This window comes from Berghia stephanieae, chromosome 4 (genome assembly GCF_034508935.2).
Source record: "Berghia stephanieae isolate SIO BIC M18660-M18661 chromosome 4, UCSD_Bste_1.3, whole genome shotgun sequence".
Taxonomy (NCBI): domain Eukaryota; kingdom Metazoa; phylum Mollusca; class Gastropoda; order Nudibranchia; family Aeolidiidae; genus Berghia; species Berghia stephanieae.
In genome coordinates, this window is record NC_088363.1 from 17,331,694 (window position 1) to 17,355,356 (window position 23,663).

Here is a 23,663-nt window from a genome sequence, read left to right on the forward strand (position 1 = left end):
GATTTCAGCAAATCGTAGAAATTGTTATATACAGAATGAAACAGCTTGATTGATGTTATTAGATGCAACTATTTTCTGTGGCCCATTTTTTGTTCCACAAAACCGCCCCATTGTACAACAATGAAAAGTCATTTTGTTCACCTCCAACTGTGTCACCCTATATCCTGAACACTGCCCTCTCTTTTAAACTCACACCACACAAACCCGTTATTTGAGCTAAATGTGAAAATAATTTAGGTGTCGCTGATATGTAACCACTTCTGTCCTTATTAGACCCTGTTCATCATGAGAATATATAATGTTTCAATGACATATTGGTTCACAGATTCTAACTCATTGTCATCATGTGGTGCTCTGCATCTTTACTGTCAGGCAACATGAAAAAAAAAAATTACATAGACATAAGGATGACAGGTGTCTAAATTTTAGGACCCAAAGAATTTTCCCTTGCCAGTGAATAAATTATCTTGAACTTTGGCTCCATTTTACTTGCCAATTATTTTTATATTTTACTGGCCTAAGCTTTTGGACAGTAAATTGTGCGGCTATGTGGTCTAGTGGTATGACACTCGCTTTCGGATCGGAAGGTCCTGGGTTCGAGCCTCGCACTCGGCGCATAGTTGAGTCCTTGGAAAAGGCTCTTTAATCACATTCTCTCACCGAACTCAGGTGTAAAATGAGTACCTGGCCGTTAACAGCGTTGTCTTTGTCCGAAAAATTGTAATATCGCCTAACAGGCGTCATGACCCGTCCTAAGTGTTAAATGTTGCTGTTGACCAGGGACCCCTTGTAAAGCGCTTTGAGCACATTTAGTGGATATTGCGCTATATAAAGTTCAATTTTTAAATTAAAAAAAAAAATAATTTGTGACTTGTACAAAAATATGAGCATCTCACAAAAAGATATTTCTTGTTATTTTGTGCATCGATTTCTTCCATTTAAATTGTTAAAAAATATTTTAACATTGACTCTGTGTTCGGGCAAATAAAATTTCATCTTGAAATGAGCAATTATCACAGTGGTTTCTTTTTTCTTTATTTACAGGAGATGCAGTTCTTTCTCGTCACACTGGTATTGACATCAAAGAGTTGCAGCTGGTTGGGCATATCGCAAAAACTCACTCCGGAGAAGTAGGTGTAACTTGAGTTTGGCATTTTCATGTTTTGATTTCCATTTGATCTTACACCCCGTTCGCCCCCTCCCCTCTTTTTCATTTTTTTTTTTTTTTATTGTTGATTTTCATTGAATTTTTCTTACAGTCTGTTACCATATTTGGTATTTTATTTAAAAACTCAATTTTCACTCTGAAATCATTTAAAGAATGTATATATATATATTTATATATAAATAAAATTACTTCTATATCATTCTTTTTCAGACGTGGAGGGGGTCTTGGCAGGGAAATGACATAGTTGCAAAGATTCTCAACATGCGGACTGTCACTGATCGGAACATGAGGGATTTTAAAGAGGAATTCCCAAAATTAAGGTAGCTGGGCATGAAAAAATTAATTTTTGTCTGAAAAATATTATTTGTTGCTATTTTTAAAATAGGTAGTTTTTATTATTACCTAGTGGCAAGATTCATGACATACAATTCTCCATTCTTAATCTTGAAAATGATTTCCACTTTGTATATTTATTTTTCTTGACATGGGTTGATAAAGGATGTTTTTTTTCACAAAATGGAATAAAACATAAATTACAGGTCAGATAATTTGAAACATAGTTTTAGGTTCAGTTTTGTTGCAAGTCCTGTTTCCCGTTTTGACTTTTTTCATAATAGGCACAGTTTGATAAATTATCAATAAAAAAGACCTCATACAAACCTATAATGAGCGAATTCCAATTTGTCACATTGTTAACTTCCAATATTTTTATAATAAAAAAACTGTCTAGAATTAAATTGTACAAAAGGTTGTTTCTGCTGTTGAGCCACAGTTGAGCAACTAGGTAGCATAAAAATATCATGGCAATTTAAGTAGATCCTTCTGAAAATTTCACTCCTAAAAGAAAAGAAAAAATTCTCCAATTATCTGGTCTTAGATTTGATTTGAGACTAATGTTACTGGATGTTTCAGTCATTCTTCCTACATAAACTTTGACTTCAGTCGATTTACTATAAATGTTATATGACATGAAACAGAAACCATTTTGCAATGTGGTTATCTTATTTTAGATTGCAGCTAGTAATTATTCATCTCAACAAGAATTCGATTAACATTATTGTAAATTATATTGTAGGATCTTGGTGGTCTCATGTGGAGGTGAGTTGGTCGAGGTATTGCACTTAAAACTTTGAGCACTGTAATTTGAGCCATATCGTGACAGAACAGTGTTTATTAGAACATCATTTTGGAAGGTATATTGGGCAAAAGAGCCTTTGATAAAAGGGAATGTTTTATATGATGCGATGTTATGTTGACATTTGTAACAATATGAAATTGAATGTAAGCTTCAATTTAATAACCGAAAACAGATAATGTGGATATTTCGGGTTTCCCCTTTATCAACAAAACAGAATGAATGAAACACTACAGACGAATGAGATAATACGCAATGTCCTTAACAATGCCATTATCGCATATCTCATTCATCTGTAGTGTTTCATTAATCATGTTTTGTTGATAAAGGAGACACCTGAAACGTCCACATTATCTGTTTTCGTTTATTAAATTGAAGCTTACATTCAATTTCACATTGTTATTTATTGCTTTGAGCTTCGAGCAGCAACATGTACATGTCGACATTTGGAAAAACGTTTTTCATCCTTCAGAATTTTCAACCATCCAAATGTGTTAGCAGTCTTAGGATGTTGTGCTCCCAAAGACCCTTCAGACCTGGTGGTCATCAGTCAGTTTATGCCGTTTGGATCTCTTTACAACACACTGCATGGGGAGTCAGGTAATATTGACAGCTCTTTATTGATCCGTATTTTTATTTTTTTTTAAAGCGGACTACAGGTATATCTTGATAAAATGGTATTGAAACGCAACCAGGATCTATGGGATTATGCATTGGATTATCAGTGTGACATGGTTGGTTGGTCCATGATTACTCGGACTCAGAGCACCGTGGCTGCCAACTGTCCCGATTTGGCAATCGAAGAAAAATGAAATGAAATTAAAATTGGACTGTTGATAGGTATAAATTTAGCTTTTTAAAATATGTATAAATTGGGCTTTTAAAAAAATATGTATAAATTGAGCTTTTTTAAATGGAGCTTTTATATAGCGCAATATCCACTAAACATGCTCAAAGTGCTTTACAAGGGGTCCCTAGCCAACAGCAACACTTAACATGTAGAATGAGACATGACGTCTGTTAGGCATTATTACAATTTTTTCGGACAGAGACAACACTGATAATGGCCATGTACTCATTTTACAAGGTGTACGGTGAGAGAATGTGAGTAAAGAGTCTTTTCCAAGGACTCAACTATGTGCCAAGCGAGGCTCGAACCCAGGACCTTCCGTTCCGAAAGCAAGTGTCTTACCTCTAGATCACCTTAGCCGCACGTATGGAAATGACCCTTGCATGTCCAGGATCATGCTTTTTTCACTAGCAAATTAAAACAAGGAACAGAATAAGCTCTACATATAGGTCATTTTCTATAATAATCCAGACAAACTACTGTTTTGGGTCATGACGATATTGTGCTTTAGGGTGTCCCACTTTAGCTCTTTGAAAAGTTGGCAGCTATGAGAGTACAACATTCATTTTAATATTTGACATCAACGTCAAGAAGACTTAATTGATTGTTTAAATTTATTTATTTATTTATTTATTTATTTATTTATTTATTTATTTATTTGTCTATGGTTGATTAACTAATTAAAAGCTAGAAATTGTTTGGTGTTTTTTTTTTGGTCGTTTTTAAATGTGCACAATACATCTCTCTCTCTCTCTCTCTCTCTCTCTCTCTCTCTCTCTCTCTCTTCTCTCTCTCTCTCTCTCTCTCTCTCTCTCTCTCTCTCTCTCTCTCTCCATTATTTACCATCAGACACAACTATTTCTACTCCTGTTTTTGATTTTGTTTCGTTGTCAAATTTTCACTCCTTAGGCATAGTTGTAGACCAAAATCAAGCCTTGCGTTTTGCCATTGATGTGGCTCGTGGTATGGAATTCTTACACTCAATGGAACCAATGGTCCCCAACTTTACCCTGACAAGTAAACACGTTATGGTAAGTAATCTTTTCAAATTATAGCAAATCATATCCTATGTTTGGTGAAAAGATTTTCTTCTGTTCACTTGGTATTTGAAAGGCCTGTCCAAGTCAAGAATAGGGGATAAGGGGCATCAATTACTTTGAAAAATGTAATTAATATTGCTTATTTTCTTGCATTGAATATGGTCCTTTTGATATGATTACTGATTATCGCAAGAGTAGTCTTTTGAAATATCATTGGTTAACGCAGACAAAGTTGGATATGACAGTGGACACAGTGCAGGGGTAGAGTAATAATTAAAATTTTTAAAGCATAGAAATATAATCACCCCCAATGCAAAGCAATGTCGTTTTAAAAAACATTTTCTAGTGGAGCATTTCAAATACATTTAATTTTAATTTTGAAATCTCTTTATCTTTGTCATCGACTTGTAATAGCCCTTTAGTCACAGTCCCGTGTGAACTTTTAAGGTGTGAGGCATAAAGTCATTTTGAATTATATTATTAAAATGAAAACCTTGCCTCTCCCAATGATATCAGTGGCTTATGAGTAAGGGATAATTGATTGTATATATAATACATTTTGAGAGAATATCTTTTAAATAAGTAGACACACTGTGTGAGGTAAAAGTTCTGAGAAAGATGTGTCAAAATGCTATTAGATTAGTCAGATACCTCTGCTATCATTTTAAGCGATTACCGCTTGAAAGGCCTATTCTGTGCAAAGCTGTTTTCATTGTTGGCACACCAAAATATTGCATCAATAACATCATAGATGTTAAAATAACAAGGATGGTTCAGCTTCCGCAAACCTTAGTCAGTTTATTGCAATGGACAGTTGTAACTCTTAGGAGGTATACATTTTTGTAGTTGTTTTGCTTTGTTTTTTTTTGTTTTTTTTTAATTTTAATTTTTATAGATCTTTTTTATTTTTCATTTGCTTTGATTGGAGCTATAATTTGTCATTGTCATAGTTATGTAATGGTATCTATGAAATTGCCGGCAGATGAAAAATTGAGTTAAGGGTTTTCTTTGTTGTATATTGATATCTATTTTTTTAATATTAAATTTTTTTGTTTTGTTTTTGTTATTGCAAAATGACATTTTTTTTCACCATATGCAATGATTTGTTAACACCAATTAAGTAAGAATAATAAGAAAGAGAAACACACACATATAAAGCTATTTATATGGTTTTTGCAATGCTGCTTTTCTTTCCCCTTTAATGTAAATCTATCTGATGTATTTATTCAGGAATCTTATTATTGATTTTACTATTCTTTTTTTATTTAAAAACATCTTTTAATTTGTTTATCTTTTATTATTTCTATTTTCTAAGTGCTAAAAGTGAGATATTTATCATGTATTTTATGACTTTTACGGAAAATGCTTAATTAATGACACACAAAAAAAGTATTTTGGCAGTAAAACTTTTTGTAAATGATGGACCCATTTAATATAAATTCTCGGTTAGAAATTAATTAGAAATCTGATATAATATTTTTTCATCAGGCCAATACATTTTTAAGGCACCCAGACTCTTAGTATCTCATTAGGATTTTGTTTCACTGGTTAAAATAATTGCCACTGAGATAGAAAAAAGTGATTATTTATGGGCAAAGTTATCAATGACCTGTTTAATCATCCTTTTGAAATTAGGATAATGTTTTAGATTTTTCTTTATTTCATTAGTTTCATTTTTTTTTCTTTTTTTATTTTTTTTTCTCCATTTCACAATAATATTCTTTTGTGATATGTATGCAACAGCACCACTTCCTATGTTTATTTATTTTCAGAAGCAGTGTTTATACTACTACATATTATTTTGTTTTCCAGCAGAGTAATGTTGGGTTTGGGAAGCAGCTGACCACTCAGCTGATATTTTTATGTATTAATTTACTTATGATATATACTTTTACTCATGAATTTTATTATCCATTTTTATCCTATTTATTTGTTTAACAGTCTTTTCAAATATTATACATTTATTTTGTATTTGATTCCAAAGACACAGTTTAACATAAAGGATCCAAAAAAAAAAAAAAAAGGAATGAGAAAATGAATCGATTTCATTTAAAGATACAATTATTTACTCATTGTATATTTGTTTCATCAAATGAATGTGTTTTTTTGTGAAACAAGAGGTTTTGTCTACATCTTAACATTGGGGCTGTTTTCTTAGATTGACGAGGACCTCGCCAAAATTAATGTGGACGATCCCAAGTACACATCAGGGGATGCCACCCTGAATGGGGTAAACGTCTGCTCCAAAATGCACTGACTTGCTTGTCTTGATATTACCATGATTATTACCTCCCCTCTCTTGTAACCATTAGTGGGTGTGATGCCTTGTCATCTTTCCCTGTGGCTGACAGCTAGTCATCTCACATCTTACAATTAATGACTACTATGTGAACTTGGATGACTTAGAGACCATTTTTCTCTCGGAAATTCCAGCCAACTAATAAATACTCATTGCTTGCTTTAAACTCTGATTTTTTACAAATCAACACAAAACAACAACCTGCGAGTGATATCAATAAAATCTTAAGATATAGTCTTCAGAAAAAGTGTGTACGAGAAGAAAAAAAAGGGTATGGCTGATACCTAATGGCTAATGTCGCTACATGCCAATCTCTCTCTCTCTCTCTCTCTCTCTCTCTCTCTCTCTCTCTCTCTCTCTCTCTCTCTCTCTCTCTCTCTCTCTCTCTCTCTCTCTCTCTGCCAGAGAGTAGGTGTTATATCAATTGGATCTAAGGTTCATCTGGCACTTCTCCATGAACTTCATCATTGTTAAATATTTAATTTTATGTTTGACAAATTGTATCTATCTGGAAATATGCTGAAAATTGGAATTAAGTCTAAATGATAATAATCGAATTAATTTGAATGCTGTCATCGAGGAGAATTTGTCAACTAAATGAGAGCAAAATAAAGAACACGAAAACAAAAGAGCCTAAAACCACTGAATTATTGTAATTCTGATCATCCTGACTGTATGAAAACTCTTTCCATTTATATAAGCATAATATCAGTTTATGTGATAAGTCATTATTTGTTCTGAGTTGTATTTTTTTTTTTCAAACAAAAGTTTCTCCTTTCTGATATTTTTCTCTTGTATCGCAATTTTGAACCAGTGAGTCATAGGTATTATTAATTATTTTATTTGCCTCACCATTGGATTTTTTTCAAGCTTGAAATACAGTACACTCACTACTTAACATTACATTGTATTATGGGACATTTTGAAATTTAGAAAAGAAAGAAAAACGAACAGAGACCTATTTGTTCTTTCTTTTGCCATTGCATCTGTATTTGTTGATTTTCTTTTTCTCAATTCAAGAATACTTAGCAACTGAATGAGTTAAATCTAGGTCGTGGTATTTGATATGCCTGAGAGACTGAGAAAAGTGCTGGGTTCTGCACATATCGGCTTTCCTTTTAATTAACGTCTGTAATAATGCTGGCATCCAGCACAAATTTTTTAATGGCCTAAGTCATCCAATTTAATTTACCTAAACTGTATATCATTTCTGTATTGATGAAATAATAGACACAATGTATTTTTCAAGACTTACCAGTAACAAGAGCTTGACAGGGGAGACTAATACTGACTTCTGCTCTGCTTTTATATTCAACGTAGTCTAGTAACTTACCTTAAAACTTTTGGTGTTGATTTTATTTTCCACATGTTTTATTGTTGACATGCCAGTCTCTTTTGTTATAGTTCTAACAATACATTTCCCTTCCCTTGATGAATTTAGTATTATTTTGGGTTTTTTAAATTTTATTTTTGTTGTTTGTTTTTCATTGAACAAAAAAAAAAAGGGGGGGGGGGCATTATTAAAACTTGATTTTTGTTGTATATTGTTTGTGGTCTGAAAATAACCAGAATCATTTTTTTTTTTTTTGGTCTTTTTTTGCGCGTGTGTGGAATGCACCCACGATTAGATTGTATTGTAAGTGTCTTAAACATTAAATCAGTTGGTTGTTTGTTTTTTTGTTTTGTCTTTTGTTTTTCTTAAATGACTGTAATATCAAGCGAAATAATGCTGAGCTTCATGGTCTTTATAGGTAAATATTTACCAAAACAATAAGGAAGGAAGAACAATTATTTTGCTTGAATGTATATAAGACTCTCACTCATGTCCAGCCTCCAATCATGTACTTTCAAGTTCTCCATTACTTGCATTCGTTTTGCACTTAAAATATGCACATTTGTTCATGGTGTTACTGCCTTTCAACATCCTCTTCTTTTGAAGTCTGCTGGCAGTTTTATTTCATTGAAAAAATAATTGTTGATATATTTTGTTTAGACTGCGTGACAAAGCTTGCAACACGTTTAAGCCATACATGAGTCATATGCGCTGTACCCGAAACCCTTGTTGTTGGATCTCTTGAAAAGGATACTGAATTCCGTCATCAAAGATTATATGATTGACACAATCAAATTGAAGAGGAGGATGAGTTTGTAGTTTGAAAGTTAAAATTCACTCAAAAAGGATATTTAAACTCAAATATCATTATTCACACACTAAATTCTGACTTCCAGCGTCCCATTCTCTTCCACATAATGTCAGATTGAAGCAGTGTGACCCACAATTTGATAAAAATGGATGTTCAAAATTTTTAGTTATACAAGTGATGGATATGCTACTTCTAGTCAATTGTGTTTTTGGGACTTTGCATAGTTGGGTGCATTTGTCGCTTCTATTAAATTATTTATTTGATCTTTTAATGCCTAACCTGGTAATGAGATGAGGTGTATCGGGTTCTAACAGGCCTATGCTGTGCAGTGATTGATTTCATGCAATTAGTACACTTTACTTTAATCAGGCAGAGCTTAAAAAAACAAAACAATTCCCAAACAGATTTAATATTGTTTTGTTACACTTTAGCAAAGGTGTGAAACAGATATGAGTAAGAGAAAACTTTTATTAAAGGAAATGGGGGACTGAACACTAGTGTGAGTCTTACTTATATAATGCTTAAAATTCTATATTGTTTAAAACAAATTGTTTAGTTTTCAATATTAATTGCACTGTAAAAAAAGAAAATCACCTATTTATTTCTGATAACGGAACAAAAAATGAATGCTTACTTTTGTTCTTTCGCCATATAATTAATAATGAGATTAACGATAAATACCAATCTCATATCCTCACAAAGACATATCATTGAGTATGGTATATGCATTGCTTTTAAAGATGTGATACTCTATGCTGTCATAAGGATACTTACAATGCACTCTTTGTAGAGTTTTTAAAAATGATTGAACACTAACAATTTCAGTCTGATGTTTAACTGATTTCGTGCAAGCAAGATTTGTCTTGTCTGGATAGGACATTTAAATGCAAAAATTATCCCATCATCATTTTTCTGGTACTGATATGACCTGAAAAAGTTGTCAACTGTAAAAATCTTTTAAAAAGAAGTTGAACAAATAAACATGTTCATATCTTTTAGAGATGTTTAAAATCACAACAACATTAACTAAAATGTTAATGTTAAAAGTGTTTATCACTTTTTTTCAGATGAGGAAGAAAAATTATCTTAAAATGTTTCGAAAGATTGTGATAAATGAATTAATCACACCTAAGCTTTAGCTCTTATACTTGAGGGTATTTTTTTCACTGAAGACTTATAAGTGAGATGACCTCCCAGTTTTATTTGTTTTTGAAATTAGTGATTTGTGTGAAAAAATAAGGTAGGCAATCTTGTACATAAATGATTTTTCAATTAAAAATGTATTGTTAGATTTTTTTTTTCCTCTCTTTTCTTTTACATGATAATATTGATTCTGTTAGAAGACAAAAAGGAAAAATGTATTTTTTTTCCACCCAGGCTAGTCTTTCTCGAAAGTGTACAAGTTATAGCATTTTTTAGATTTAAATGTATCTGACTCAGTCCTACATTGGTGTCTGTTGAAAAATGCTTTTGTACTATTGGGAGTTGGGATCTTTGATGAAAAAAAAGTATTTAATGGAGTCGACTCTGTCATTATTCACTTTCATTCATTTCTTATTTATTTAGCTAAAATAAGTAATGATAAATTTCCAAAATACATACACATGCCGGCACACCGACCAACATACACACATATAAACACACACACACATATATATATTTATGAGTGTTGGTGGGTACTTGTAGGTACGAAAGTGCTCGATAATGGTGGTTAGAGCTAATATATAATGTAAATTTTCACTCACATTTTTTTGGCCGAGACGACTCGTTTCTGTGTTTTTACACTTCTTCAGTCGGCGTAATCCATTGTAATGTCCGTAGAAAACTCCAAGTTTGGAGTTTTCTACGGACATTACAATGGATTACGCCGACTGAAGAAGTGTAAAAAACACAGAAACGAGTCGTCTCGGCCAAAAAAATGTGAGTGAAAATTTACATTATATATATATATATATATATATATATATATATATATATATATATATATATATATGTGCCGGCATATATATATATATATATATATATATATATATATACCATTACTTATAATACACATGAACACAAACACACTCACACATACACAAAGAGACAAACACACACATGTCCATGATGAAGCTTTTACTACTAATAGCTTTAGTGAAATTATCTTCTTTCTCCGCAATTCAACAGTCGACCTCTCTTGCTGGGTTTGTGCTGACTACATGAATTTGAAAAAAAAAAAAATCTTTTAAACTTAAACTATTTTTATTTCTTTATAATAATCCTCTCATGCAACTGCTTATAACATGAACATTTTTTCAAAACAGTGTTTTCCTATCAGATAGATATAGATAGTTGAAGTGTTGAATAGGTTCAGACGCATATTTGAGACAAGACTTTAAAGATAAAATGCATAGTTATTGTAGTAAGTAGTAAGCAATTTGAAAAGCTAGTTATTATCTCCTTGTCTTTAAAATAAATGTGGTAATAAATTTCTTGTGTTGCTTTATTTTCAAGTTATCAGATATCCTTTTGAATGGAAGTCAAGGAGAATATCTTTTAATTATTGAAATCCACTCTTTATTTATAGTTATAAAAAAAAAAAATACAGGAAGAGTTAAAACAGAAAGTTCCCAGAGAAGAAATCTCTCTAGAATTCTTTATATAAGAATGTGATATAGAAGGTGGTTACTATTTACTGTTAGTTGCTAGACATGGAAAAGAAATAAATTAATGATTATGTTTCCATTTTCAGATTGACGAAGACCTGACTGCTAAGGTCAATATGGCTGATTATCGTTTTTCCTTCCATGAAAAGGGAAAACTGTTTTCTCCAGCTTGGTGTTCTCCTGAAGGTAACTAACTTTCGAGTTGTGTGTTACAAGTAGTTCTTTAGAGCCATTAGAACCATGGAGCTGGAGTTTATGCCGAGTTCTATAGCGTGAAAAAGACAATAGCAGTACTTGGTCCCTTTGCGTATCAAGTGAGCGCTCTACCAACTGAGCTATCAGACCCCCCTGGGTGTTACAAGACTTTGATGAAAGATTGTAGTTGTTAATTTAATAAATTTTATAAATGGCAATAAAAGACTAACTCTACATTTTGGCAGAATTGAGACGAAAAGAATAAAGTAAACGGTTCATTGAACCCATCGAGAAGAAAATGGGGTAAAATTATTACACAGGCATTAAACAAGAGGGAATTTGCATGTGATATAAACATTTACTCATGAAAACTGAGCCTATGTGGAGATAAAAAGGAGAAAATGATAGAAATGTTATTTCCAATCAGTGTGATAGAGAATAATTTGTTGTAAGACTTCACACTCTTACCTTCATTAAAGAACAAACAGTGTGACCATTTCCTCCACAATCAAAATGGAATCATTGACAAGTGAATTTGTTGCGAGTGTACATTGTATGTGATAAAAGAAAAGATGCATAAGGTTTGATAAAACAGTATAATAAAAATTCCCTTTATTCATCTCGTAGGGGAAATTTGTCTCTAGGGTCTATTCCAAGGGAAGACTGGAAAAACCCAGGCATCAGGCGCAGTGCAGCATCAAGTTGATGATAAAGATAGATTGTCATATTTTTAAGGGAAATTTCCCCCATAATTAAAATGGAATTAGAGACAAGTAAATTTGTTGTGAATGTACACTGTATGTGATAAAAGACACACAAGGTTTGAGTAAACAGTATACAACATCTAGCTAATGATAAAGATAACTTTTTTATATTTTACAGGGAAATTGAAAATATATAATAATAAAGTAGAAATTCAAGTCATCCAAAAAGATGTGTCAGATTGTGTCTTGAATATAAACGATAATTTTTGATGAAGGTGTGTCGGAATTAAAATGTTTTGTTTATATATTATTCTGTAACTTATTTACATCGGATATACAATTTGGACAATGGCATTTTTTTTTTTTTTGCCCAACAAGGGTAAGCAAATGATGATGTATGAAAAGCTCAATGATAATCTTTGCAGATAAAGTCATATATGATTTCATTTCTCAGATTTCTATGAAGTATTTTATTTATGTTGTTCATTAGAAGAAAACTATAGTTGAAAAAGATGTTATCTAAATTCTTTCAGCCCTTCAGAAAGCACCAGAAGAGATTAATGTAAGAGCATCTGATATGTGGAGCTTTGCTGTATTGCTTTGGGAGCTTGAGACAAGAGAGGTGCCTTTTGCCGAGTTGGAACCAATGGAGATTGGAATGAAGGTATTTTAAATGCAAGATGGTTTAACTAGTCAACTAGACATTATCTCATGGTATTCATTCTAGGAAGGGATTATATTTTGCGTAAAAGTAACTGTGACTTTTTGTGTGACTATTCATCAGTCACGTTTTATATGGAAAGAACGAAATTGACGCCACTCAGTTCTTTGTTTTATTTTTAGACAGCCATTTTGGTGATTAAGTCACACAAAATTATATCAGACTATAAACGTTCAAGGTTACACGCAGTTTTGTGTTTTGACATGTTTTATCCCGGTAGGATGTGAGTATTTTAGGTGAATGCATAGCATTAATTTGGATGGATAGTTTCAGCTCCTGACTGATTGACCACGCCTTTTGATGTACGAGGGCTCTTTCAGAAATAACCGAAAAATGCCCATTGCTCAGCAACCAGTGGATATTTTTAAATTCTGTAAACGACATGATATTCCTTATTTCCTTACGGATATTCCCAGAAATTATGAAGTGCATTTGCACAATGAATTTCTAGACGATTTTAAAGATGGCGGCCCACCTTGAAACTTGGTCAAAGGAGGAAATCAGAGCTGTCATACGTTTTTTGAACGCCAAAAGTCTGAATCCTACCGAAATTCATAAAGAACTTCAGAGTGTATATGGTGAGCATGTTATACACAAGTCTATTACTGGTGTAATTTGTTTGAAGCCGGCCATTCCGACTTGACAGACAGGGAAGGGAGAGGGCGTTCGATAACTGCGACGTCAGAAGACAATGTGAAGCGAGTTGATGAGCTTATTGGTCAAGACAGGAGGTTGAAACTTCATGAAATTGCAAGCAGTCTTGAAATTTCGGAAACTTCTGCCCATAGAATTGTATTTGATGAACTTGGCTACAGAAAAGTCAGCGCAAGATGGGTTCCTAAGCAATTGACAGACAACCATAAAGAACAAAGATTGGACATCTGCAGGGAACTTTTGAGAAGACGCAAGAGCTCACGCAGGGTTCATGGGCATACTGCCAACGCCGGCGGAGACTTTCTAGGGTACGATGTGACTTTTCTTGACAGCATAGTCACCGGTGATGAGACTTGGTTGCACCATTGCACCCCAGAAACAAAGCAAGATTCGATGACATGGAAACATCCATCCTCACCTGTCGCGAAGAAATTCAAAGTCATGCGGTCAGCAAAGAAAATAATGGGAACTGTTTTCTGGGACAGTCGTGGTGTTATTCTGTTCGAAACCTTACAACCTGGAGAAACAATCAATGCTGCAAGGTACTGCCAAACTCTTGACAAGCTTAGGGAGGCCATTCGCAGAAAGTGCCCAGGGCAGTTGACCAACGGGGTCATTTTACAACACGACAACGCTACACCCCACACAGCACAAGTGACGCAAGGTTGGCTAGAGAAATATGGATGGGAGATTTTGCCACACCCACCACACAGTCCAGACCTCGCACCATCTGATTATCACCTCTTTGGACCACTGAAACGTGAGCTGGCAGGAAAGCGCTTTGATGTCGATGAAGAGCTTGTTGACCATGTGCGGAAATGGCTACAAAACCTTGATGGAAATTTCTTCCGAGAGGGTATCTATTCCATGGTCCGGCGTTGGCAGAAGTGTGTCGACAGACTTGGCTGTTACGTAGAGAAATGAAGGACGAGTCAAGGTATGAACACGTGCAAGAATTTTGTTGATAGCATAAAAAACGCGGATTTTACAGGCATTTTTCGGTTAATTATGAAAGAGCCCTCGTAATAAATCACATAAAAACTCATATAAGATAACCCTTGCTTTATCATGTATAAGATAAGAAATAATAAAAAATAATCTAGTTTTAACTGGAATTCAATTTTATTACAAACACAAATCGTGTCAAGCTGTTTTCTCTAAGAAAGCAGTAAAAACGATGAAACTTTAGTTTTCATTGATGTTTTCTCTGTGAAAACAGTTTGGACTTCATTTAAGTCAGATGCAGAACAGGGCAAATATGATTAGAATGAAATCATTATTAATACAATAAGAAATTATTAAGACCCTTAATGAAAAGGAAAAGAAAATAACAAACAAGTGATTAACATACACGAAACTGTGAAAGGAAAGAAATTTAAACAATATATAATTGTCAACATATGAACATGAGGACAATGTTGTTAAATCCTAGAAATGAAAGAAAGAATTGAGTGGACTCAAAGAGAACAGGCATATTGTAGTCATTGTAGAAATTATAATGGATTGTTGGGCAGAATGTCAGTAACACAATTTCTCTCAATAAACTCACTTCCGTATGGAGAAGCATGTACTCAAACCTGATCTCACATTCGGAAATGATTGCATGCATATCGTTGTATGTTTGGATCTGGTGTCATGCTTGTCTATGAACATTTTACCAAATTATGACTATTACTTAATCCAATCTTTGAAGGGTTCAATTTCTTAAAGTAGACAAGAAAACATGGAATGATGTATAATATTGATATAATTGTCTTGCTGGAATTCTTGTCTTTTTTTGAAAAACAAATCTTGAGTGATTGGCTCAATCACTCTTTATAAAAACAGCAAGCTTTTGGTGACTGTTTGGTCCAATGGGATTGCACTCAGATTGTGACTTGAAGGTCAAAGGTTGAATCTGACTGAAGGTGGCACATACAGGAGTCCCATTTATTCAACATTTTCTTACGGTACCCAGGTGTTAAATGAGTTTTTGGCTAATAACAGCATTTTCTCTGTGTTAATTATAACAATCCCTTATATTTGTTTTTTTTTTTCTTTGTTTTTAAGGATTAAATATGCTTTATTTAAAAGTGTCATTTTGTAAACTGTAAACAGGGAAAAATTTATGATATTAGATTTAAATCCAATTTTCAGCAAAGGCACAATGCTATTTTGAGAAGTTGATCACGTCTCGTGGATATTGTGCTTAATAAAAGCTCGTGTTTTTTTATTTATAAAAGTTTATAATAATTTAAAACATTTTATTTATTTATTTTCCTTTTTTTTCTTTTGATTTCTGCTTTAGGTGGCCCTGGAAGATCTGCGTATCTCAATCCCTCCTGGAATATCTAGTCATATATCTCGTCTTATCAAAATCTGCATGAATGAGGAGCCAGGAAAGAGACCACGATTTGATATGGTCATTCCCATCCTGGAGAAAATGAAATTATCTAGCTAGATTTATTAACATTGTTCAAGCAATAATAGAATTTTAAAATTATTCTGCATGATCATACCTAAATATCTAGCTTACAAATTAATATGCTACTTAGACATTATATTTATACTTCCCAGAATTTGTTTTATTATAGACACAGTTGGAGTGATACTAAATATTGATCACAGTTATTTAAAAAAACATAAAACTATTGGGATATTGTTGTTACGAAAATGCATGTTGTTCTTTTATTTGTTGCTTAAGTTAAACTGAAAGAGAATAGCATTAAATAATTGATGCCTTATGAAAGTATGAAAAATGAATGTTAGATTGCATGCATAGTAACTATCAATTATTGGAACCTTATTATAGGCTGACTAGTAATCCTATTTCTGATTCTGATTTTGAATGAAATACATAGGATTATCCGGCATGGTTTAAAGAATATTTTTTTTGTAACAACGATGAGATGTTAATGTGTTAATACTGTTTATTACTTTGTTATCATGTAAAACGCCCAAAGTCCCAAATGTTTTAGCATGAATTTATCTCCACATATTAATGATATTGCCACTGCCTTCATATCCTGTTGTATTCAGTATCATTTGTATTTGAATATGTTATACATATTAAATATGCTTCTTAAATCATATGAACTGACTGTTGATTCATTATCTTTTGTGAGCAAAGATAAAAGAAAGAAATTCTAAAATAAAGGGAGTGAATGTGACTCATGTTAAAAGGGGACTACACAAGGAAACAACGTTTCGGCCTTGGTCTTCTTCAGGTTACACACAAGAAAAGCAATTTGTTAAATCAATGAAAACCTGGTTATAAATGCTAAGAAAATAATGTTTTATGTTCAGGTGTCAAATCATGAATTTGATTGTCCAGCTGAACATGATTAAAGAAAGGTAGGGTTAAACTCAGTTGGATGAGGAAAACTTAAATTGTACCCTGAATTTTGTTCCAATCAATTCTATTGGTTAGATTATTTGTGAGTGCATTTTGACATTTGGGAGAATATTTTAGGCTCATTATAATACAGCTCACTTATAATAGAGTTATTCAATTTAATAGACGGGTACCCGATGTGCACATATTATTTGCAGGTCTGATAACGGATCGAAATTATGGGCCTGCTTTAACATTGTTGTAATGGATAATATTTTGCGTTGGTTTGAGAGTATTTCCCTTACAACAATGGGCCCTTAACAGTTTTGGGATATCAGACTGGCAATTAAGTATATGTTGGTCTGATCCAATGGTCTTAGTCATTCACACAGTCTGACATAGCATATTAATCCTTGTGCCTTTGTACCTAATGCATTTTAATCACTATGTTATTTACGTGGAAGAGGAATGTTTTTGAATTGATTCTTATTTTTGTTCTTAATCATAATAATAATCATCATTATCATCATCATCATCATCATCATTATTGTTATTATTATTATTATTATTTTATTATTATTATTATTATTATTATTATTATTATTATTATTATTATTATTATTATTATTATTATTATTATTATTATCAGGGCATATTTCAACCAGTTACATCTGTATATTAAAGAAGATAAATATTAATTATTATTTACGTCATAAGATATACAATGATAAATAGTGATATACGTTCAGCAGGAGGCAATGTTTTATGACAATATTAGTTACTGCAGTTACAGTGCAAATTTTTATGATGACAAAGTTATATGTCAACCTACCCCCCCCCCCCCCTTCCCCTTTTTTTTCTTATGTTGATGTTATATATATTTATATATATAAAGGGGAAACATTAAGACATAAGTTGAAGTATTTAAGGATGCTACATGATTGGTTTTGACAGAAAAGTATGACATTTCTATTAAAAAGTATCTGAAAGCTGTGAAATCATGTAAAAGGAGTTAGGGAGTGGGTTGGAGGGTTTTATTTTCTTCTCTCACGATCATTTCGAATGTGTTTTGGTTTAAATTTGCCATAGGAATATGCAATCTGGGAAACATTTTTTTTCTGTTTTTTTTTTTTGTTGTAAAGATTGATGTATAATTAATGTTGTGGTAAGATGAGAATTATGATATGTGCTTCTCACAAATTTGATTATTAGAGATGTGATTTGAATGATTCTCAATCGTCAGTGAGAACAATTCTTTAGAATGCATATAAAGAAATCTTTTTATCGACCGCTTAATATAGAGAATTAGAAATATTGTTTCTCATCTTTAGCACAGACCTATATTATGTTTATGGCCACTATGCCTGTAAGCTGAGACCAATGTATATGCACAATAATCAAAACGGCCATAAGAGTTATCCAAGTATTATTGATTTGTATATTGGAATGTATAGCACATGTGATTGGTTGATGGGGGTTCATACTTCTTTTCTGCCTATATGTTATTTGATTTCTTAAGATGCAATATTCCTTTTTTTCAAAAAGTTGGTTTGGTGTTGCTTCCCATTGCTTATCAGTTTTAACTATATAAAATTGATAATTCTTCCAATTAAGTTGGCAATCCATCTTTGTGAAAAGTAATGTTTAAAAATGAGGATAAAAGTTTCAAAAAAAAAAAGAGCAAAATTCTGTTTCTTTATGCACCAAAATTTATCCATTATTTCAAGTTTCAAGTTCATCTTTTCAAGCACCAGTGCACTCAGCTACTGAAACCTACAATTTTTATTTTCGCTACAGTACTTTTGGATTAGACATTCCAAGAATTTTCTGCCATCTGTCTTAATTTAACATGATAAATTTACAAACCAATTTTGTGATTGGCTGAAGAAGAAATTAATGTGTTCCAAGCGCCACAAAAACAAAATAAAAACAAATTTCAGCCTGAACATTCAAATGTTTATTATTAATATATGTTGTTTTTTTTTTTGTTTTTTTTTTTGAAGCGATATTATTAATTTTTGCACATTTCTTTTTACGGTCCACAAGCCTCTAGCTGCTTAGTATTCAATCTATCCTCATGGTGTGTTTGATTTAGGAAGATCCAAACCCTTGCATTATCTTCTGATCCTCATAGTCATGTGTCCCTTCCATGTGATTTTGTGCCGTTGTTCTCAAATAAGTTTGGTTTTGCTCTGGATCTGGAGAGAATTTTAATGTATTATGAGAAAGATGAAATAGATTTGGACATAATAGATCACATTACTTTTTGTGTCGTGGCATGGCTATTACATTGTACGTCTTTATGAGCAAATAAACTATTTATCTTTGGACCAGTCAGTCTTTTTCTTTTTTCTTGAGGCTGATGTGGCCTAATAAGTGTCGATAGCAAAACACTTAATTATTTGTGATTGTTATACAAAACCCCCCCGAAAAAAACACTGCTTAATATCATAGATCAAAATCTTTTTGAAAGCAATCTTTCAAAATCTAACAAAAATAGTACAAATGTAAATCAAAATCATAACCTAAAGATATCATAAGCTAAATTATAAATAACCAACAACAAACAGGCAGAAGATTTACAGAAAAAAAAATATCCCCTGTCAAAAATACAATCACAAACCAAAGAAGCAGGATAGGCTATGATATAATAATTGAAATAAAAATGAGAACTGGAATAAGAATTTCTTACAGACTTAATGATAACATATTTTACATAGATGACTGTTTCTATGCTTGAAAATGATTATTGATTTGATTTTCTCTTCATCAAATTAATAATGACTTTAACATTATACATTTTTTTGTTTGTTCATTAGTTTTCTTAATGGAGCTGATGACATAGTTCATTCACCTTTGAATCGATAGGATGCGTTTTTGAACCGTATTAGAAAAGCTTTGCTTTTTTATATTGATGTGTTAAATAAACTTTAACATTCAAATTGAAAAAAAACAAAAAACAAACAAAAACATAAGTTTTGTTGAAAGACCTCTATGCTAGACCTTTGAAATCTGGTTGTTTTTTCTTTTTGAATCGCATTATTACCATTGTAAATTATAACATTTTCTCTGACAACTACAAGATAATTAATACTACAATGCTGTCTTTCTTCTTCTCCTTGGGGACTTTGTTGATATTTTGGTCACAGCTTTGCTCTGATTTCATCACTTGGTGCTGACTCGTGTTACTTTATTCATCTATTAAAATGTTACAGTTGATTGATGTAAATTGTTAATGTCTTTATAAAGTACTTTGTATAAGATTGTGTAAAACGATGTCATACGTTTTAATCCTCATTGTGATTTCTTTATGATAAAAGAAATCAATATTTCAATGAATCTTTATATGATTACATCCACCTATGCATCATGGTTTCATCTCTGACTGTCATCTTTTGTCCTTTGATTCTAGTTAATAATTTTATGCTGATTTAGGATGTAATAAGATTGTATCTTAAAAATACTGTTAAATTGCTAGATTTTTTTTTTTTATTTGAAAAACTTACAGTATTATCTCAATCAACTTACGGGCATTAAAAAAAAAAAGTAAAACAATTACAACATTTAAAAACTTGTCATAGTAACAATTTTCTGCAAAGTCTAGCTTTGATGAAGAGGGATACAATGAAATGAATTCTATGTGTCCCAAATTTTATCATTACCGCTGATTACGTAAAATGTCATCATAGATATGAAAGTGATTTTACTTCATTAATTTGTAGTATGCTTTCCAATTTTTCAACTGTAGTTTGCTTTTAAACAGGTAACTTCCATACTCTGGAAAAACTCGTATTTAAAAATTGATCAGAAAACTTATCCGTCAAATATCGATCGATTTAAATGACCCTTATCTTGGAAAAAAAACTCTCAAAACTGGAACCTCAGGTCGTTCCATGTTTGGTTGGATGGGAGCATCACCCTTGAATCGTATACCTATGATGTTCGCATGGGTGTACGATCCGATAGTGATGTCGTTTCTTCTTCTCTTTACTAGCCTATCCTGCTTCTTTGGTTTGTGATTGTATTTTTGACAGGGGATATTTTTTTTCTGTAAATCTTCTGCCTGTTTGTTCTTGGTTATTTATAATTTAGCTTATGATATCTTTAGGTTATGATTTTGATTTACATTTGTACTATTTTTGTTAGTGTTAGATTGCTTGTTTTTTTGTTTCAGTGGTCTCTCATATAACCTCAATTGTGTTGGAAGAGACCTAAAGCAACAAACAAACAAAATCGTTCCATGTTTGAGATTTTTTTTGCCAAGATGAGGGTCATTTAAATCAATCAATATGTGAAGGACAAGTTTTCTGGACAAAGCTTGAAAAACATGTTTTTCCAGAGTATGGAAATTAACTGATTAATATTGTTGAGCGGTATGGTTTTGATGAACAGTGGTTATTTGTTTTTTTAGGAGAGCTTTGCCTATGATTCTTTTAAATCAATTCTACTTTATTTTCATTGATTCTTCTTCTTCTTCTAGGTTCCATGCCTGGTCCAGGCTTCGGATACTGCATGAATTATCTCTCTCCATTCCTCCCTGTCTCTTGCCTTTTCAAACAGCTCTTGGATTGTTAGGCTGGTGAAGCCCTTCAGTTGGTCTATGAGTGTTTTTCTTTGTCTCCCCCGGGCGGTTTACCAGGTATTTTTCCACAACTTGCCAGGTATTCATTCTTATCTTTCCTTACTATGTGTCCGAAAAAGGATAGTTGTCGATCCACTATTAAGGGCATTAGTTTCCTTTGTTGGTATGTTTGTTTTAGCACTTCTTCGTTCGTTTTGTGTGCAGTATACGATATTCTCTGCATCCTTCTCAAGCACCACATTTCAAAAGCTTCAATGTTCTTTTGTGTTTCTGCATTTGTAGTCCAGCTTTCGCATCCGTATAACAAGATTGGCCACACGTAGCACTTCAAGACTCGGAATCTAATCCCGAACGACATCTGTTTGTTTTTCAAAATGTTTCCCAGGTCCATGAAGGCCTGTTTGGCTTGAGTTATTCTTGCTCGTATGTCTCGGTTACATCTTCCATCTGTTGTCACTATTGAACCTTTCATTGATTATTAAACTTAAATAGTCCTAAGCTTTGTATGAATAACCAAATATTTCTGGCTCTCTGGGTGGGGTTCCTGACCTCCCATAGTGGGCTGAGGGGTACATACTGTGTCTTCTATCTCCTTATATCTGTTTTCCAACATGCTTTCTATCTTTGTCTTGGAATGTGATTACTTGGTTTTGTCCTGGCCCTGGCTGGAGTCCTAGCTGGGAGGGAAACAGTCAAATGCATAGTTATTGTTTTGGGAGATGATATTTTTTTCCATGTAAATCATCTCTCTGTTATGCACTGTATTATGTTTTGTTTACATATTACATTATATGATTTGTGAACATTTGAATGTATTCCTCTTTTGGGGACCTGTGCTTGTGTCTGGATGAGATTTTTAGGTGATCTCAAACTAAGTACACTAATAGTGAGCTCTTGGAATCTACATCTGTTCCCTATTTGAACCAATTCCTCTTTGTCTGCTTTACTCTTGGATGATTTAATTGTAATTCTAGAACTTTTTACTATCCCATTTTCTTCCTTTTTACTGGCGCTGATATAACCTAAATGTGTTGCAAGCGCCGTAAAACCCTTAAAAACAAAAAACAACAATTTCTGGCTCTTGTTACAAATGAAAGCTGTCAACCCCGATACTTTGTACTTACTGTTGTGTCTTCTTTACTTATAAAATTGTCGATTTTGAAATCTAGTGCATTTTGATTGAGTTGGCAAAAAAGGGAAAGCAGGTAAAATCTCTTGCAGTCAACCATCTTCGTCGTGTGTAGCTGTAATGTGTTTAATATAACACTTTGTAATCATTTAAGTGTATTCTTTATATAATCAGATCCTATGCTTGTGACTGCATGAGACTTTTAGGTGATCTCAAACTAAGCACATTGATAGTTTGCACTGGAGTCTACTGCTTCTGTTCCCTATTTGATCCATTGTCCTTGATTTTACTTTTCTTTTCTTGATTTTAAAAATTGTAAATCAATAATTTTATTACTATCCCACCTTCTTCCGTTTTACTGTTGCTGAAATGACCTAAAAGTGCTGCAAGTCCCGTACTCCCCCCCCCCCCCCCCCCCCCCCCCCCCGCCCCCCATTATAAAAACAACAAAAAAGAAAAAAACAACAACAACATTAAAATTTAGCTTAGACCACTATGAGACGACCACTGTATGATCTCTATTTATAAATTGCCTTTATTTGATAACTGCTGAATTGCCTTTAGTTTACAATTTAACCATTCACGTTTATCCCTTTTGGTGGGGATATAAAATTCTTGTGTTATATGATTGGACCTTTGGGTGGTCTCTAGACTCGACTCATGGACAGATTGCTCTAAGGGTCCCTTTCTTTATTCTATCAGAACTGATCCTTTTTTGTTATACTTTTTCTATGGTACTTGCAAACTCTAATGAACTTCGTCAAAAATCTTTTGACAATCCCATCATCTTTTTTTTTTGTCTGTCTGTTCTACGAGTGCTGATATGTCCTTAAAGGGTCGCCAATACTGTCAAACCGCTATAAATGATAAACAAGAATGTTTAATAATATCTTGGGTTTATTTGTTCTGTTTCATTTTGTTTTTGTTTTATATTCTCCTCTTTGGTTTAAATCTATGAGCTCTCACCATACATGTTAATAAAAATGTTTTTATGTGATAATGATATACAAATTATAGTAAATTTGTCTTTCTTTACAGCTTCAGGTCATTTTTATAAATAAAGAATCGCCTTTTAAGTCAT

The 23,663-nt window shown here is 32.7% G+C and overlaps 1 protein-coding gene across 2 annotated transcripts in view; it reads left to right on the forward strand.

Annotated features, from left to right (window-relative positions):
* Positions 1 to 23,663, forward strand: part of LOC144970128 (scaffold protein ILK-like) — a 32,065-nt gene extending 8,402 nt beyond the window's left edge. Inside the window, exons 6-13 of one of the 2 annotated variants that reach the window (XM_078909377.1) lie at positions 1,045 to 1,130; positions 1,379 to 1,488; positions 2,776 to 2,903; positions 4,063 to 4,184; positions 6,352 to 6,423; positions 11,371 to 11,470; positions 12,717 to 12,847; positions 15,846 to 23,663. In XM_078909377.1, coding sequence (XP_078765503.1) covers positions 1,045 to 1,130; positions 1,379 to 1,488; positions 2,776 to 2,903; positions 4,063 to 4,184; positions 6,352 to 6,423; positions 11,371 to 11,470; positions 12,717 to 12,847; positions 15,846 to 15,998 — 902 coding nt within the window. In that variant the 3' untranslated portion in view covers positions 15,999 to 23,663. The remainder of the gene's footprint in view (positions 1 to 1,044; positions 1,131 to 1,378; positions 1,489 to 2,775; positions 2,904 to 4,062; positions 4,185 to 6,351; positions 6,424 to 11,370; positions 11,471 to 12,716; positions 12,848 to 15,845) is intronic. The other variant, XM_078909378.1, reaches the window with a different exon arrangement.